General features: G+C 41.2%; 1 protein-coding gene across 1 annotated transcript in view; it reads right to left on the bottom strand.

Moving 5' to 3' along the window:
- mob2a (MOB kinase activator 2a) overlaps positions 1 to 16,280 on the bottom strand; it is a 52,553-nt gene extending 36,273 nt beyond the window's left edge. The window contains exon 1 of the mRNA XM_080876255.1: positions 15,596 to 16,280. Within this exon, the coding sequence (XP_080732381.1) occupies positions 15,596 to 15,612 (17 nt within the window). The 5' untranslated portion in view covers positions 15,613 to 16,280. The remainder of the gene's footprint in view (positions 1 to 15,595) is intronic.
- Positions 16,281 to 18,005: the final 1,725 nt, after the last annotated feature.

Raw genomic sequence — 18,005 nt, 5'->3', positions numbered from 1 at the left:
TGTCAAATCCCAGCATTTTAAGTAGTCGGGAAGCTCTCAGTGTGCATTGAATGCGCTGCTGATGAACAGGAGCAATCATTTTGTGTTAGTTTAGACCTCAGAGGTCAAAATACTTTAATTTTTCGCATTTTTCTCGCTCCCTGAAGCAAATAAACCCTTACAGCCTGCGCCATGGAAACAAACAATTTGTGTCCATTACGCCTGTGCCTTTACATGATGAAAAATAAAAATAAAACAAAGGTTCCACCTCGTGAAACCAATGATATAGCGATGCCATGTGTTTACATTCCCAAGCGAGCACAACAATGACACAAGCCCAGACATGTCTAAGAGTGAGCAGCAGCAGGTCAGCCTTGAATAATGATTCTATACCTGGAAAAAAGCAAGCTACTTCAACAGCACACAAGTGTTAACACTAACTGTGACTCAATCTAGCATCGCTGGGGTGCTCGTTAGTTGCGCTCCGTATGACAGGAAGAGCAAATGGTGGATGGAAGCCAGTGATGTGGTTACAAGCTGCTAAAGCAGAGTTTTAAGACTGTATCCCCCACTCCTCGCGTTTCTGCAGCTTATGATTGCAACTTGCCAAATATGGTAACTTGTGGCTTCAAAGAAATAACAAAGATAGCCAAATTGCTAATACTGAGGCCCTAAAATGTCCAAAATCAGTGACATGTTTAAGAATTATTATCTTCAAATCCTTTATTACCTCATATTTCTATTACAGCTGGGTACAAAATAATCCATTATACAGTAGGGCTGCTCAATTAATCGAATTTTAATCACGATTACGATCTGGGCTTTCAACGATCATTGCAAATGACTGAGCCGATTATTAGCCCCTCCCTCATGCTTTACTCTCGCGCTGCTCCGTGTGGCAAATCGAGCGCACTTCTCTGCATCTCGAACACGCGTCACAACAATTAAGAGGACCCGAGGGAAGCTCGGAAAGCTAAGCAGAAGTTATTTCGAGAGGAGAGTGACTGCCGTTGGTTGAAAAGAGAGGTAAAAAAAAACTTCAGTGGTGTGGAAACATTACGGGTTCGCGGAGTCAGAACTGGGCTCAATTAGACATAGTGTGTAAACTTTGCTACGGTGTCGTAGCTGCACCACAGAGCAACACTGCAAAGTTCACTAAACATAGATGTTTACATTTTTCATTTATTTTTTATATTGCAAACATTTGCACTGTTATCAGTATTTGCACACTATTTTATATTATTTTTTAAAGTCATTATCCAATACATTGTTATTGTTAACCCTTTAAATCCCTGTAGAACCGGAACCGTGTAAGCTAGCGCAATAATTAGTTTTGCATATGAAACCAGAGGAGTTGTACTTACATCTTATGCCATCAGCTTGTCCTCGGTCACGGTTTCCTTCCACATAAAGCTTTGCAAAAATTGCATAAAAAGCGCTTGCAGGAACAAAAACATAATATTCCAGAAACAGCTTTGCCGATCAGATCAGCTGTTCGTAACACTTCCCACAATGAAAACGACGGAAATGCAAACTATCGCATGTCCGCCATTTCCTGTCTGAAACCGGAAGTAATGTCATTTTCGCGGAAAATGTAGTTCTTTACTTGTAGGCCTTAAAAGCCTATACTGGTCATGTTTGACTTTTCTGAATAGTTTCTGTGATGCTTAGAACTCGAATTGCACTGCTGGAAATAGTTTATTTTGATGCACCTGCTGTTTTCTTTGCAAATTTGCATCATAGGATTGTTTTTTGTTTTTCCTGCAGTATATAAAAATTGCTGTATCTCCAAAATAAAACTATGAAGACGCTCAAAATAAATTTCCTATGGTGGGAAACTATTTTTTGCAACTTTTTTGTATTTAAAGTTTTGAGGGATAAACCTCTTAAATTTCTCCAAGTAGAAATATATGTAAACAAAACAAAAATGATTTTCAATTTTTTTGTAGTTTATTGCACTTTTTTGTAATTAATGTAATTACTATGGACTTAATGCATACATATTATTAAAATATGGGCTATAACAGTTGTATTGATGTATAGCAACTTGAAATGCTCCCAAAAATGGCACTACAGCATGTAAAAAAAAAATATATAAGCTCTGGCGGACTTGGTTCTATGGTAGGTCTTAAAGGGTTAAATAAATATCGTCAAATAATCGAGATCTCAATTTCAGTGAAAATAATTGTGATTATCATTTTTGCCATAATCGAGCAGCCCTATTATACAGTGCTATCACAACGGGTTGTTTTTGTCAATACTTCTCAATATCTGTAACTGAAAGACAGAAAAAAATAGCCTAAAAAAGGCATAATGCAGAAATGATGCATTTAGTTCCTTCAACCTCCTGTCAGAATGTGTCGTTTCATTACTATTCAATTTCAATAATGAACTCAATAGCACTCTGATTTACTTTGCCCCCCACTGCTTCCTAGTGCTAATTAGTTAATTTATTAATAAATGTCTGGTTTTGTAAATAACATGTGGTGTAAATTTTCCATGGTGCAAGCCATTTACCACCTCCCCCACTGCTGCGTCAAACGTATTTTACCAGCATTTTAAACACAAGAAGTTTTAACATGTGATAGATATACCATTGATTTATATGTGACCAAGCCTGCATGCAAGAAAAGCAGCACTGTCACTGTCACTGGTTGCATAATGATTTAAAAATGCAGAGAACGTCATTAATCACTTCTCAAACAGGCAGCTACTGGTATTGGTGCTTTACAAAGACATGGCATACTCATGGGGAGGAAGTGTGGCTGAAGAAGATAAAGAGTAGCGCAGAAGGAATGAGGGAGAATAAAGAGTATACAAGAGAGAGGAGTTCGGGAGTCACTGGCTCGCGTCACAGATCTCCCTCCATCACTCTTTATGTAGGCTAATCTCTTCCATCTCACCTCCCTGAGCCGACTGGCTCACTTAGCCTCTTTTAACCAGCTAATGGATGGTAATAAATCAGCAGCACACTCCTCTCACCTCTAATCTCTCGTAGCCTGCTCTGCTCCGCACACTCCCCCTGATATATGACTCAGTCCACCTCGACTCCTAGTGCGAGGCAGTTACTGATGGAAGTAGGGGTTAGACAGCAACCAGAAAAATCAGAAAGTGTGGATGACGGATGAGACCAGAAGCAAGAAGAAGAAAGAACAGACTCACATCTCCTGTTTTTCTGCTTTACTTATTTTGAACTTTAAGCCTTTTGTTCAATATTTTCTCGTCTAGACCTTTGTCACATATTAGGGAATAGTATTTTAAGAGTTTCACATCTGTGGCAAAATATTTTTGGAAGTTTGTAAAATTTGCATTTAATCAAACTATGCAATTAAAAATAACTTTTTATAGGCAGGGAAAAAGGTTACGTTGTAGCCTCCCATATTGGAAGTTTTAAAATGTTAAATCTGGTGTCGACAGATGAAGTCGGAGCATGGCTTCCTGGATTAAACTGTGGCAAAGTGAGCTGCTCCTGAACCCCCTGTGCCTCATAATACCCTGTATTCACAGCCAGTCTTCTGCACAGCAAACTTGTAACCTAGCTCCCTGTGCTAACAAGCTGTTGGCTCAGTGTTGTCATTTATCACCCAGCTCAGAGACCACCTGGGATTAGAAAGGCTTTAAGAAAGGTCATGTTTAACAGGTCAACCGTTAACAAACACTAGAGAAGATGAAGATTAGTGTTGTGACACGGTATGCAAGACCACGGGCATGACTATGTTATAATGAAGTGCAATGTTGTGTGTGTGCGAAGAGCATGGACAGAGCACGTTCCCCAGTGTGGTTCTCTGCAAACACTCAGATGATCAGACTTATCCGTGTTTACACTAAACACCGCCTCAAGGGTCAAATACTTTGTTGTGTGCCTTGTGTTTCTTGTATTTTGTCCAGCTTTGAGCTTTTCAGCCCTGCTCCTGGGAGGCCGTGTCAGCAGCTTCCACAGAGTGACCCCAACCCTGCAGCGGAAATTGGACGACCCCGAACACCAGCTCCCTCTCCGTTATCTCCCTTTGCCTTCATTCCAAGTCAAACTCTTCCCTCAAAAACATCTCCCTCCTCCTCCACATCCTTTTTTAGATTCAAGCTAACAAGTTCACAGCCTCACACACTCATGTTTGGCACCCTGTCCACAACACAATTAGGTTTGTAGATGCAGGCATGTCGATTGTCCTACAGGAAAAAGAAGGGAATCCTGTGGAGATACACATTATAAACCAGTTTAATGAAATCTGGAAATCTAAACTGCTGCTACTGATATTTTCCATACTGATAGGTGGGGAAGGATGATACTGGTTGTGGGTGGATGTTTTGCATGTACTACCCTGTGTCATCCCACATCAGAGCATGAGTCTTCTCCCCTCCCTCCATCTCTGTCAGTGTGACATTTGATTTCTGACTCACAAGTTAAAGATATGTACAGGCCATATGGGCAGATCAAAGCTGTCAGTTACACATAGCAAATATATGGCTGCTGGTGTTGGCCTGTCACAGTCTCCCTCTAATCTTACACACTGTCTCGCCACTGGTAATTTCTCACCCCAACTGCTTCAATGTGTGCTGTATGAATGTTAATGCACAGACATGCACACATATAAAAAGAGCAAAAAGCTCTGACTGAAGTTTTGTTTCTTCACTGATGCCAGCAACTAAAACTTTGCCAACTAACCTGAAAAAATAAATTAAAACAAATCTTTGTAGTCACAGTTTCTATTACAGGTCACATGCAGTAAAGTCCATTTTTCATCTAGACAATTGTATCATTTCATTTCCTGGTACTTGAACTGTTGAAAAATTGTCCAGTGTTTACTGATAAGTTACATTTCCTTTACTCGTTTATTCAAATGTGACACTTTTATGATCTGAGCGAGCCACCAAGCGGGACAGACAAATGGAACAAGGCGCCAAACTGTTTCCAGTTAACATCTAACTGAGTTTAAAGAAATCAGTTCTGGGAAAAGTCCAAGACACCAATTACAAATTAAGCCTTTGCACACCATTTGGTTGAGAGGCACATGACATCATCTTTTATTTCCTGTCCAAACTACCAAACAGGAAGTTTTTTTTGTTTTTTTGTAAAGACAAAGGGAAAAAAACAAGAAAAGTTAAGATTAGCTTTCTCACTTCCTTCTCCATTTAGGGCAGCTTTATATTCACATCTGCCATGTTCCTATGAGATCTCACATTAGTATCAACACATGACTTCCCTTTCTGTTTTTGTGATTTATTGTCCCACCACAAATGGTAAATAGTAAATGTAACCCATGTAATCCCACTTAAGGTTGGTATCCGTGGCACTGGAAACATCCACATCCTTCCTGTGCCAGGCACCAATGTGCACATACACAAGAACACACATCCGCATTCACCTTTACAGCCAGTGGGAGTGGACGGGCCACTGATTAAAGGGGGATAAAAAACAAATAGTGGGATGCTGAGGAAAGACGAAAGTGTTGGAGAAAAAACATGTGGCAGCAGAGGAGTACAGCCTTGAGATGATTCCCTGAGGCGGGCATGTGTGCTTTGGAGAAAGAGGGAGAGAGAGAGAGAGAGAGCGCGAGTGAGTGTGTTTACTCGGCTTACCCTGCCTGATGCAACACGGAGATCTCTAATCCAATTATAGTTCAAACCAGCCTAGCGGTCTAGCTTCAGCCACCAAGGACAAACCTAGCTAGCTTACATCAACGCCAGTAGCCCACCGGCTCTGTACAGATTTAGCAGCTAACTGCTCAGCTGAAACCTCGCCCGAGGGTGCCGACCACATAAAAAATAAATAAAAATCAGCCAGAATTAAATCCTTCCTCCTCCAAGACAAATGAAACCTGATTAACTGAATGAGACTCTAGAGTTCTGCTGCAGAAACACTCAAATCTTGGTCTTCACAGTTTTGGGAATCAAAGCAGGAGGTTAAGGATCCACAGGAGAAATACTATGCATTTGGACTCCTCAGTCCTTCTGGTGCATTTTTCCCCATTTCTGACCTGCACAGAGTTCCAAACTGCATTTCTCCTTCTGTCATTTGCAGCCTGGCCCCTGCTGTTAAATCTCCTTCTTCGTCCTCTATTTAAGAGCTCTGCTGTTTCTAATCTACCTCCCTGCCCCACGTTGCCGCTTCCCATTTATCTGAATATCTCAACCTATTGCCTAGGCGTCTCTATCGCATTCCTCCTTCCCTCACTTTACAAAAAAAAAAAAAAAAGTCTCATGCTGTTCTCCTCCTTATCATCTACCTCTGTCTTCCTTTTCCTCTGGTGTATTTAATTCATATTTCCTTAGGTAGCACATCTCAACTCTTATTAGCCAGATCTTGGAAATTATATTGTTAATCTTTTTGGTTTCTTATCTAGCTATTCAACTTCTGGAAAGACTCAGCCGGTTTTGTTTCAGATGATAACTATGTATGTCACGTTTCCTGTGCCATATCTAACAGAGCATTCTGCAAGACTACATTCCTCAGTTTGGCCATGACCTCAGGAAACACTTTACTCGTGACTTTATGGCTTCAGTTGGTAGATTCAAGTCTTACCGAATAAAACAAAGCCAATTCTGGTCCCCACTGCAATCAAAAATACCAATAAACCAGGGAATGCTACAAGACAGACCTGCTCTAAAGCATACTATTCTATGAGTATACAACAGCCTTTGGTTTCTCAGACAGATATAACCCTCGTTAGAGGCGCCCGCTTTCAAAAAGACAAGGCAAAACACTCATCTCAAAGATTCACAAGTCACTAGGTGACATTGCAGTGGGGCTACATCCATCTCGTATATATAGTTTATGGCATTGAACAAGTGGACATGTATCAGTAGCTCAAGTTCTCTGAGGCTTATTAATAGATTCAGAACTTCTCTGTGACTCAGTAGTGTAATGAGACTTGTACGCTCACACAGAAAATGTGCGTGCCTATTGAAATTGTGGCACTTTAATTAGTTCATGAACAAAACGGTCATATGATTAATCTCTGACATTCTAATTTAGAAAAACAGAATTATATTTAACCCAATAAACAGAAAAGAAACATATAGAGAGAAATAATATATCTTCTTAAATAAGAAAGATGTCATTAAATGCATCTTATAGCCAAACTTGCAGCAGAACTGTTCTTTGCGGCATTCAGTGTGGGTGGATAGCAACAACAACAACAACTACTAAAAATCTGCTGCAGGATGTTCAACTTATCTTAGATGATCTTAAGACAGTTGTAGCCAACAGCGGCCCATGACTGCGATGCTCTCTGACAGAACAGTAGCTGCTCCGAGGCCTGTGGCAGGCAGTTCAGCTACAAGAAGAGCGAGTCAAGTTTGGGATCTGCATACTGAAGTCAGCTCTGTAATTAAGCATGTGAGAGGAAAATGTCCTGATGTGACCAATACCAAGAGGTGGAAGGGGTGAGAGTGAGAGAGCAGCTGATCAGCTATGACGGTTCCTGCCTGCTGCCAGTGTTTTTCCTCGTCTCCCTCTCTCCATTTGTTGGCAGCGCCAGTGGTGTGTGCTGGGCAGAGCTGCCCAGAGCGTTATGAAAGAGTAAACACAGTCGCAGCGTGGTGCCACTCCCCTGCCAAGTGAAACAGAGGCAAAACACACACATACATGCACACAAACACACACACAACCATGCCAGAAGCTGAACAGTGCAGCCCAGCTGAGAACATCTCCACATTCAAAGCAGCAACAAATTCATTTTACAGACTGTAAACACATCGAAACATATGGCCTCTTAAACCAGTGTAATATGCTGGTTAAATGTTACCAACCAGTGTAGTTGACACTGTGAAACACAGTCTGTTCAAGCTTTTGAACAGGTCAGAACCCATGTGAGTGGGTGGAGAAGCTTCACATGCGCATCCAGCTCCAGGTACTCAGAGCTGGGTTTCATTTGCAGCCTCTCAATCTATCGCAGTATTTAGTTGCAATGCACTCAGAGCATGCACTGCCCTGAGGCTTTTGAAAGCTCATCTTCACTCAAATATATTGGCAAAAAGGGGAGAAGAAAAACAAAGCCTACCACACTTAGCAAGAGTTTCCATCTCAAGTGCTCGTGAAAGTGCTTAATACAACCATGCATGCATTTGGATTCTTCATTATCCACTTCATCCACTTATGCATATTCAGTGAAAGGCAAACTGCAGAGTCATCCTGGTATCAGATTCATTCATTCACTTTCAATAGTGCCTTTATATCACCCTGAATGATGCACACTGATATCCTGGAACACTAAGATACAGAAACCTCATTTAAGATTTAATTGGACACCAACTGGTTTAGGATGGTTCTCAAAAATGATCGCCCACAATTTTAACCAATGTGAAAATGATCATCTTATAAGTGCAGAACACCTGCATCTCTACGACCACTGTTAATCCTGCATGCTCTAGGTGTCAGCTTTCTGTGAAACTTGATGTCATTGACAACTCTGAACTATAACAGCTCGACTCTGATGGTGTGTCTGAGGAATAGGAGGGACCTGGCACCGCTGTCGCAAAATAATGGTGCAGCCTTGAAGAAGGGAGCCGATATCAGAGGCAAGATGAGGACTTGTTTGTTTTGACTCTGCCCCTCCAGCTCTGCTTTGCCCTTACACTGTTTTCCTTTCTCTTTCCCCACACGAGGCAAGCCCACAAAAAAAAGCAAAAAAAAAAAAAAGCATGATAGCGCTTGTACAACATTACTCAGCATCTAGGCGTTCCTCCTACCCCTCCACTAGCTTTTATTAGTTTAAAACATTTCTCAAAAACATTACCAAGGCTGCGTTGCTCTATGTGGTTGAACAGTCCAGCTCAGGCAGCAGTCAAGCACGAAAACGTCTCTGCATGTCAGTGTCCAGAGAGCAAGCGCGAGTAAGGGGGGGAGGGAGGGAGTAGAAGACAGAGTGTGTTAAAGGGTTGAAAGTGACTACAGAGTCCTTTGTGGGGAGTAAACAAACCTCAGAAACGGAGGCACATCATGGTAGAATAACCTCAAGCCTGACGTTGAACCCCGGGAATGGGCCCTCGCGTCACTAAAGCAGCGCAGAATTAATGTGAGGCGCATAAAACAATTATTGGAAAACTAGAAATTAGTACTGATTAATATTAAATATTGATATAATAATCTGATGCAATTCACAGGCAATCTGGTGCTTGGGAAACAAAGTTCCCACCCTGAGTAAGCAGCTTGTTTAATCACCTTTAATAGCGATATCTTGAAGCAATCACTTTTTTGTATGTCGTTATTAACGCTCTCATATTGCTCACTGAAGCTCCAATAACATTTCAATCATTGCAATGCCTTGATTCTTTTCGTTTCAGCCATTCTACAGTAGATCTGCAGCTGTGCTTGGGGTCCTCATCGTATTTCATGACCTAGCTTTAGCTGGTGGACTTTATAGTTCGGTATATAGAGGAACTCAGTCTTGCAAAACAAGCCCATACCATCACCTCTCCACCACCATGCTTGACAGTTGCTTTGAGGCATTTGTGCTGATATGTTGAGTTTAGTTTTTGCCTAATATGAGCATTATGGCCAGACATCTCCACTTTGTTCTAATCTGTCCAAAAGACACTGTTCCTGAATCTTGTGGTTGTGGTTCAGGTCCAGCTTGCATATGCATGACTTGCCAGGATGCTCTTTTTAGAGAGGCCACCCTTCTAAAATAAAAGCTATACTAGTTCAGTCCTTATAATTTAACATTTAACCTGGTAACTGAGGCCTGTCAAGTCTCACAGGTATGTCACTTGAGATTTTTCTCTGAACATCGCTTGGTCTGACCTTGGGGTAAAAGATGGTCACATTCACTGAGAGAATTTGATTAGCAGTACCTCTTAGTTCGGGAAGGCAGTAAGAGAGTACTTGGCTTTTTCCAGATTTGTGTGAAAACTATTTTTCACATGACTGTTACTGGCATTTTAACATTTGTGTTTTCAGTTATTTTTTTTTGCTTTTACATATAAACACTTGGAAAGTTAGACTCCTAAAGACCGGGACATTCAGATCTCCTGTGCAAGCTCTAGGACAGATTAGTTCTAAACTGACCAAATTACCAGAAACTCAGAAACATTTCTTATTAAACCATAAACATACAGTCACAGGATGTTGGTTTTCAACTGACATTAACCATGGTGTCATTTGTGCTCCATGTTAGGAGCTGCGGAGAAACTACGTGTCAGGATACAGGATTTACAACAAACACGGGCGTAATGTGTTAAACACTAAAGCAGATTTAGCTACGTTACGTGGTCTTAAAAACCTTGGCTTGGGTTGCCGTGGGTGTGCAGTAGTAAAGCAACTTCAGTGCCAGACACGTTACATTGATTCTTAATAGAGCAAGGCTCTTACATGCTGTCTGCAGAGAGCCAACAGAAGCTCTTGTTTGATTTATGTATCGCACAGTAAACAGCTTCACAGACAGACGTTAAGAACTTCTGGGAACTGACGCTTACCTCTCTCAGGTTAGACCTAGTAAGCAAACGGTGTACAAAAGGAACAGCACACATGATTCAAAACCTGACACTAGACAGCAAAGACTCAATACTAGGAATTCAGTGACAGGGTTGTTAGTTTCCACCCTTAAAAGCAGGTGACTGCATTAAGATGATGTCTGCTCATCTGTCGCAGTCTATTATCAGAACTGCATCTGTGGTGCAAGCAGCGGAAGCAGCCACCTGGGCTGAGAACGTGCGCATGTGTTTTTACATGTGTATGCCTGCACCGCGGCAGAGATGGAAATAAGGCGGTGAGGTTACTTGAGGACAGGGTTGAAGTGCACAAAATCCCCATTGGGAAGATACACACAGAGCAAGTGGAAAGCGTAAAAAGGGATATTAGTCAAACATGCAGGCTAAGAATGAAAGTACTGACACCGTACCAAGATATTCTACCACAAGGTTTTGTAAGCGTCGGTTCGTGACCACATGAACAGGTCAGGTGATACGCACACAGAGTTAAGAGATTTAACACTGAACATGTTGCATGTTTTCTAAAATACACACATTTTTTTTTGTTCTTAACGGTGTATTTGCAGACAAACTAGAAACGTTTTAAAACATAGGAGTCTGCTGTATAAGGACTAACACATGGCGACTGGTTTATTCTACATGTTTGAACTTCCGTTATATTGTAACTGACGCTCAAATTAAGACATGACTTCATTTAAACTGATGAAATCTTGCAGCCGATTTAGCTACAATAGTTTTATGCAAACCATCCCCCCGCCCAAGAAACTAATATTTGATAAAGAAAACTAAAGTTTCATACCTATATATACACAAACACAATATACAGGAAAATAAAATTAAAATAAATATTTTTTATTTATTTTTTTAAGTCCCTCCTGGATATACAGTCATCCAAATTACTGCTACTCTATTAATATAATCCAACACTGCAACAGAAACGTATTCCCGGCCACTAAAATGATTAGGCTTAGAAACTGACACATGTGCCCACCTCTTCAATCGCCCCACTCACTACTTTTAAACCTAAAAAGCAGCATGGACTCATGAGAAACTGTGCATTCAGGCCATAGGTGAAAAAAAATTATTAAGAAATTGCATTATCACACTAAAAAAAAAAAAAAAAAAAAAAACAACAACAAAAGAAAAACCTACTAAGAGACACAGAAAGACACCTCTTATTTTGGAAATGACCCACAGTGGCAAGCGAGCTTTACAAATAGACAGACGTTTACCACTGCTGACAACGTCCAACCTATAAGTAGTTCATGTGAATTCCCCTTCTCGATCTACCATCATCTGACAGTGTCACTCTCTTTTTACATTTTAAACAGTTTTAAAAAGATAGTAACTAAACCATTTCAATCTGACTCAAGTCACACCTGAAGTTTGACATTTTTCAGTACAATGCCACAAGAAGCACCATAACACCTTATTCTGATGATAGGAAGGTAAATAGCTTAATCGTGTTAGAGCTTAACATCTTCCTACAAGAAATGTGGCTAAAACATCACAGAGGGTGAAGTCATAACAGAAATCAGGAACTGTACAGGAAGCTTGTTCAGACTTTGCCGAAACCGTTTTAGACGTCAGTTTGACTTTATGGTCATTTTGGCTGTTAGGCAGCATTCACACAGATTCAGCCTTCAGTGCTCCTGCTTCTCACGAGTGCTGATCTGTTGTTTTGCTCATGTTTGAAGTTTAGACAAGTTTGACTTTGTAATGCCAGCAAAGGCGTCAGCCAATCAAGTCGCATTTATTCAAATCCTCCAGACTGCGTCATAAAAATATCCTTAGAGTGCGAGGTGGGTGCGGTGCGGTATCAAAATTTAGGAAAAGTCAGACTGAAGCTTGGCTGCCATGCCTTGTGATCATTGGTTATTGTTGCTATGATGACTGTGCCAGCAAAGCATCTGTGTGAATCCTGCCTTAGTGCTGTTATATTTATACTGCATCGCACGTTATACACTAAATAGCAGAAAGACATTACTTTATATAATCAATTTTCTCGTTCAAATACTTTTATATGAACCTGACGAAATTTGAGATCTATAAAATAAAAAGACACAAAAAGCCAGAACCTATCACATGACTTGCATTACTCCCATAGTGCTGGATATTGATACACTACCCATATACCTAGCCAAAGGTGATACGGTGCCTTTTTAAGTGTACAAGTCTGACTCTTGCTCAGATCGGGCAGCCTGAAGCAGTGCTCCACTTAGACGCTGTACTTTCCATTCGCTCGCTCTTCGTTCAGCATTACCAAGCCATCACTCAAAAGCAAGGGGATTAAACATCTGTCAAAGCCTACCCATTTCACCCAGCAGCAAAAGACACATTTAGGCGTCGCACATCTCTCCAGTGATTTAACATCCTGTCTGACTCTGAATAGGGACAGATGAGGTCATTCAGCTCTGAAATAATGCGCTCCGTCTAAAATATCACAGTACACAGATAGAGTGCAGCTAGTTAACAAACAGATTTAGGCTAAAAAGTGGTACGTGTATGTATCACCATACCAAGAGGTGGTAGCCTCAGCTAAAACCAGTGGTTGGTTCTTGTGAGTATGTCTCCCACCATAATATGTTGTTGTCTCTAGATCTCCTCCTTTATTCACCATTACAACCACTCACAGGCTTCTCATCTGTCTCCATTTGATTCCCTGCAGAGCTTCATCTTTCCTATGAACTACACTCTCCCTTCCCCCACCTTATAATTTCTTTTAACTATCCCACAATCAACCATTTTATCAAAAGCAACCTTATCACCTTCCACCCTCCCCATTATCTGGTTAATTAACGAAAAAAAAAGAAAAAAAAAAAAGGAGGTATCGCTTATTCCTTTATCTCTTTTGATCATCCTGTTTTTTCCTCCTCTCTCCAAATCAGCCACTCTTTTTCACTAGATCTTCTTCTTCCATCATCCTTATGCTCACACTCTCAATTCATTCTTCCATTGGTCTTGGCAGGGGTGTCCTTCACCCCAGGTTTGTATTCAGAGTGATTACACGCTTGGTTAATTCATGGACTCCATACTGTTGATGACGCACACTGGACACGTTCCTGCTGGCCTCCAATGCATTTAGATCACAAACGCTCAACTTAACTGCATATTTGCACTCTATCCAAAGAGCTCCTTTAACATGCAGGTAAACACATACTCTCAACATGACCAAATGCCATCACTGGATATTAGGCATGACCTTCTATCACAAAGCCAATCTGCTTTGTTGTTGTTTTTTAATACACAAAAATGTATTAAATAGAACCAACTACAACTTTTCTCAGCTGGAGAACACGGACTACACCAAATACATTCAGTAACATCCACAGACAGGCAGAGGTCTTTTCTTTTATACGTAGGCCTTTACTTTCCTCATTTCTTCTAAAACCAAGCTACATCAGATCGCTGTGCAAAATAGTTCAGGTCTGAAAGCACCGTCTGGGCAAAAAATGATTATTTCATGGCTTTGGGGGGGAAAAGGGAAGAGAAATTAAGGACCTATAAAAAAAAGAATTATAACAGAGAGCTGATGTTATTTAAGACAAGTTACTGCAAGAACCAGTTAGTGAAACCAGGAAAACCAGTGTCATAGGGAGGGGAAAAACACAAGTTAAACAATGACTACAAGAAACCCGTGTCTACCAAAGCAGTCAAATGCTCTTTATGCAAAGCAGACCATGCATGGAAAACCTGCATAAAATATCAAACAGGCCACTCAGGAGCAAATGTGTTATTTACCAATACTGCCTGATGTCTAACAAGCAACCCGGTTTTCTTTGTTGTTTTTTTAAGTTACTGGAAAGCGTGCCTGGGCACAATTGATAAAGCCTGAGATTATGACTTATGAGCAGACTGTCTTGGACAACAAGTTAACTGTCTTTACAGAGCTAACAGTCAGCCTACATCGAGCTCAGGGAACAGACTTGCAGCATTGTTATCTACCAGAAAAAACTGAGCAGACATGTAGAAACTCCCCTAAGAACGGGCCTCCACCCTTCCTCATCCCTGATGTGCTTTTAAAGTGCTGCAGCAAGCCAACAATGATAAACTGTAAGCAAAAGCAATAACCTGATCAATGTTTAAGTCCGAGCCATTTGTGTATATGATGACACCTCGAGTTTTTATTTCACATTTCAGGTTTGGATTTCAACTTGCAAACGCACCTTGGAGTGCAACGTCTCTGACGCCCTACTTTGATTGGAGACAAACGAGACCAGACAATCCAGTGTCTTAAGAGTTTGCATAGCAAATCCGAAGTCTACAACAATGCTCTGGGCTGTCAGGGTTTGGAAAGTTACTCCGTCGCTTCCACTGATTTCAAATGTTAAGCCCGAGCACACCGATCGTGGCTTTGAACTTTGGTTGTATAGCAGGTATCGTCACCGAGGCTGATAAATGCAGTCCCTATCACGAGCTTTCACTCAAAACTCATGACTTGTGCAGCCTCGAGCTAAAAATAACGCAGCTTACACAGCATCACCAACCTCTGTCAGGTGTCAACCGCTACACCAAGGCAGAAAACTGCGCGCTTCACTTCGCTGACAAAAACATACACGCTGTGCTTCAAGATGTGCACGGTGCACACACATTCTCCATCGGTGAGCTTTCTCTCTGACACCAGAACCTCTGCTGTGCCTCAAAGGTTGCACATTAGATAAGTTAGCACGACTGCTAGCAGCGGTTCCCCTCCGTCAAAGCGACCAGCGCACCTTGCGCTGGGAAATAAGGGAAACCGCTCATAGCCGCGTTAGCAGCGCTGACAAGCCGCTAACCTAAAGTCCATCACCTCAGCGATGAGGTCACCGTCCAGTAAACTGCCATGTATAGCAATATTATCACGACCTACTCCGGGAGCTGCCATCCTTGGCTAGTAATCTGCGGCCCGAAGAGATGCCGAAAAATACCACCTGGCCCTGGGTAACGCTATCATGAGGCCGGTTAACCGTTGCCAGCTTTGCTAGCCTCGTCGGAGCGAAGCTAAGCTAAGCAACACGCCAACCGTTTACACACAGATTAAAGCGAGAATTTAACACTGTTGAACACGACAGTGCACCTGCATAACGCCGACTCCAGTGGTATCAGCTGCAGAGAAGTGAATTTGCAGGCAGCATCAGAAAGACTGCGCAGCTGACCTGTCATATAAGAGAGGATGCTATAGCTATGCAAGTTAGCTGTCTGTACTCACCCCATTAACCAATCCATGGTGCTGTTTGTGGCTAGCTTAGCTAATGTTAGCTGGCAGGGGATAAATCCACCAGGAGCTGGAGGCAACCCCCTAGTTTATCCAGCCACCACCCTCGCTACACTAGCTGACTGGCCCCCCGAGTCCTGTTGCTCTTTCCCCACGGGGCCCGCGTCTCTCCCAGTCGATGGATCCCGGCCGGTCAAACGCAAACGCCGCTTGAACTTCAAGCGATTGTTCTTGTTTTGATCCCCCAGTTAGCTCGGATCATGAAGCGGCAGGAACACAGTCGGATCAGTCTGTTAGCTGGTAGCGGGACTGAAGCATTGAGTGACTTTGAGCACGAAGGCGAGGAGAGCGGCAGTTCGAGTCTGTCTTGCGTCGCGGTGTGTTCAGTGTTCAGTAGCGCTGCGTTAGACTTGCCCACGGGGATGTCGCTGGTCAGACCGGTAACCTCTGTCATGAAGCCTTGTATGGCCACTGCGCTGCCAGCCTGAACCTTCACTAGAGCTGCTGCTTTCTGAACGAGGTCTAAATCGGAGTCCGGAAGTAAACACAGACCCGACCCACTCTGTCTCTTGTGCGTAAAATGCGTGTGAGCGCAGATGCAATGGGATATGTAGTTGAAGAATTAAAAATAATGGGGGTAAAACCGGTAGGTTTGGCGTGATCACGCTACGAAGACAAATCCAACACCAAACACGTTCACGCGCTAATAGAACGATTACCTATGGCAAGCCGTTAGAGCCATAATTACCGTCCAGTGGATGCGGAGCTTAGCGGGCTTGGGCGTTATAACACAAAGTCAAGACACTTGCCATCTTATTCTAGGTTAGTGACTCCCAGTTGGATGATTCATGTCAAGTCAGCGTGGGCCTTCTGCTCAACCATTTCCGATTTTGTTTTTTCATTTATTCAACTGTAATTCTGGATTGAGCAAAGATGACAAGCCAAACAATTAAAAACAACATTACAGAACAAAATTGTGGACTTTCCAGATGGTACTCTAATTATAAGTGAGAAAATAATTAAGTTAAATATATGCACCTCTTTAAAGGGAAAATTGCTATACTTACCTACAAAAAATATAATTAGATCAAAATTAAGTTCTCAGTTATTGTGAGACAACCATTTGTAAATACCTTCAAAAGTATTTGTTACACAAAATACATTTAAATAGCTCTATATAAATATAACTATGCATCAAATTTCACGACAACTATTATGTATATCCAAACTTTGGAACATAGAATTTTTGGTCAAGCAGGTTTAAGATGAAATGACCCAGCTTGGAAATGAAGATCCTTTGTCATGAAACTGGATTACCAAGCATGCAGCTGCCAGCAGGTCAACAAAAGTAGGTTGGGTATTATTACAACCAATAATGCTATTCGTTGGTGTTATCATACCTGAATGCTTAAACCTAGGTTTAGGTGCTTTTTTCTTTTACAAGAATCAGTCTTATCATTTATCTGTGGTCAGATATTTATCCAGCATTAGATAACTCAGAAAAGTCTATGGGGAAATATTTCTGTCCGTACTGTTTTATTGTTATAACACACATAAGAAGAGCTCTTCTTATAAATGCTGCTGGAGGCCATACATCTCAATAGGAATACATGCTAACCTTTCACTGTGAACCTGTCCAGCCAGGCAGCTACAGTAATGAGCAGTGTATCACTGGCTATGGTCTTAGCTATAAAGCTCTGTTAGCTCTCTGAAACAGATTGTCCTCCCACAGGAGAAACTGTGTTTTATGTCTATAGTGATATTTCAGTTGTTAGCACTCTAAAGACCCGAAGTCTAAAAAAAAAATCATAGATGAATAATAACTCCTGTTCTCTGTTTTTAAATTATTTGGAAAACTCATTTTATTTATTTTTATTCCAGTTTCAAAGAATTAAGATAAGATAAGATAAGATAAGATAAGATAAGATAACCTTTATTAGTCCCACACGTGGGAAATTTGTTTTGTCACAGCAGGAAGTGGACAGTGCAAAAGTTATGACGCAAAAATTAGAATACAATAAGAATAAATACAGTACACAGCTGTACAGAATAGAATAAAATAATATACTATATACAGTAGAATAAAATAGAGTAAAAATATACAATAAGATAAAAATAGAATACGAATGCTATATACAACTGAGTAAAAATACAACGATGCCAGAAAAGATTATTGCACTTGGGTCAAATATATTTAATTAGAATAACAGTAATTGTTATTTACCGAGCAGTTTTGTTTTGCACAGTTGTAGTTTATTGCCATTTTAAACCTGCTTGTCTTATAACACGATATATATTTCATTATAGTTCACCATGCACCAGACTTTCCCCTTCACTAGCTTTTCCTTAGTCAGTTTGTTCTCATTCTTTCCCCACCATTTTCCTCTTAAAGAAAAGCATCGAT

This window comes from Rhamphochromis sp. 'chilingali' (genome assembly GCF_963969265.1).
Source record: "Rhamphochromis sp. 'chilingali' genome assembly, chromosome: 2".
Taxonomy (NCBI): domain Eukaryota; kingdom Metazoa; phylum Chordata; class Actinopteri; order Cichliformes; family Cichlidae; genus Rhamphochromis; species Rhamphochromis sp. 'chilingali'.
The sequence above is the reverse complement of the archived record's forward strand: the minus strand, read 5'-3'. Positions and strand labels throughout refer to the sequence as shown.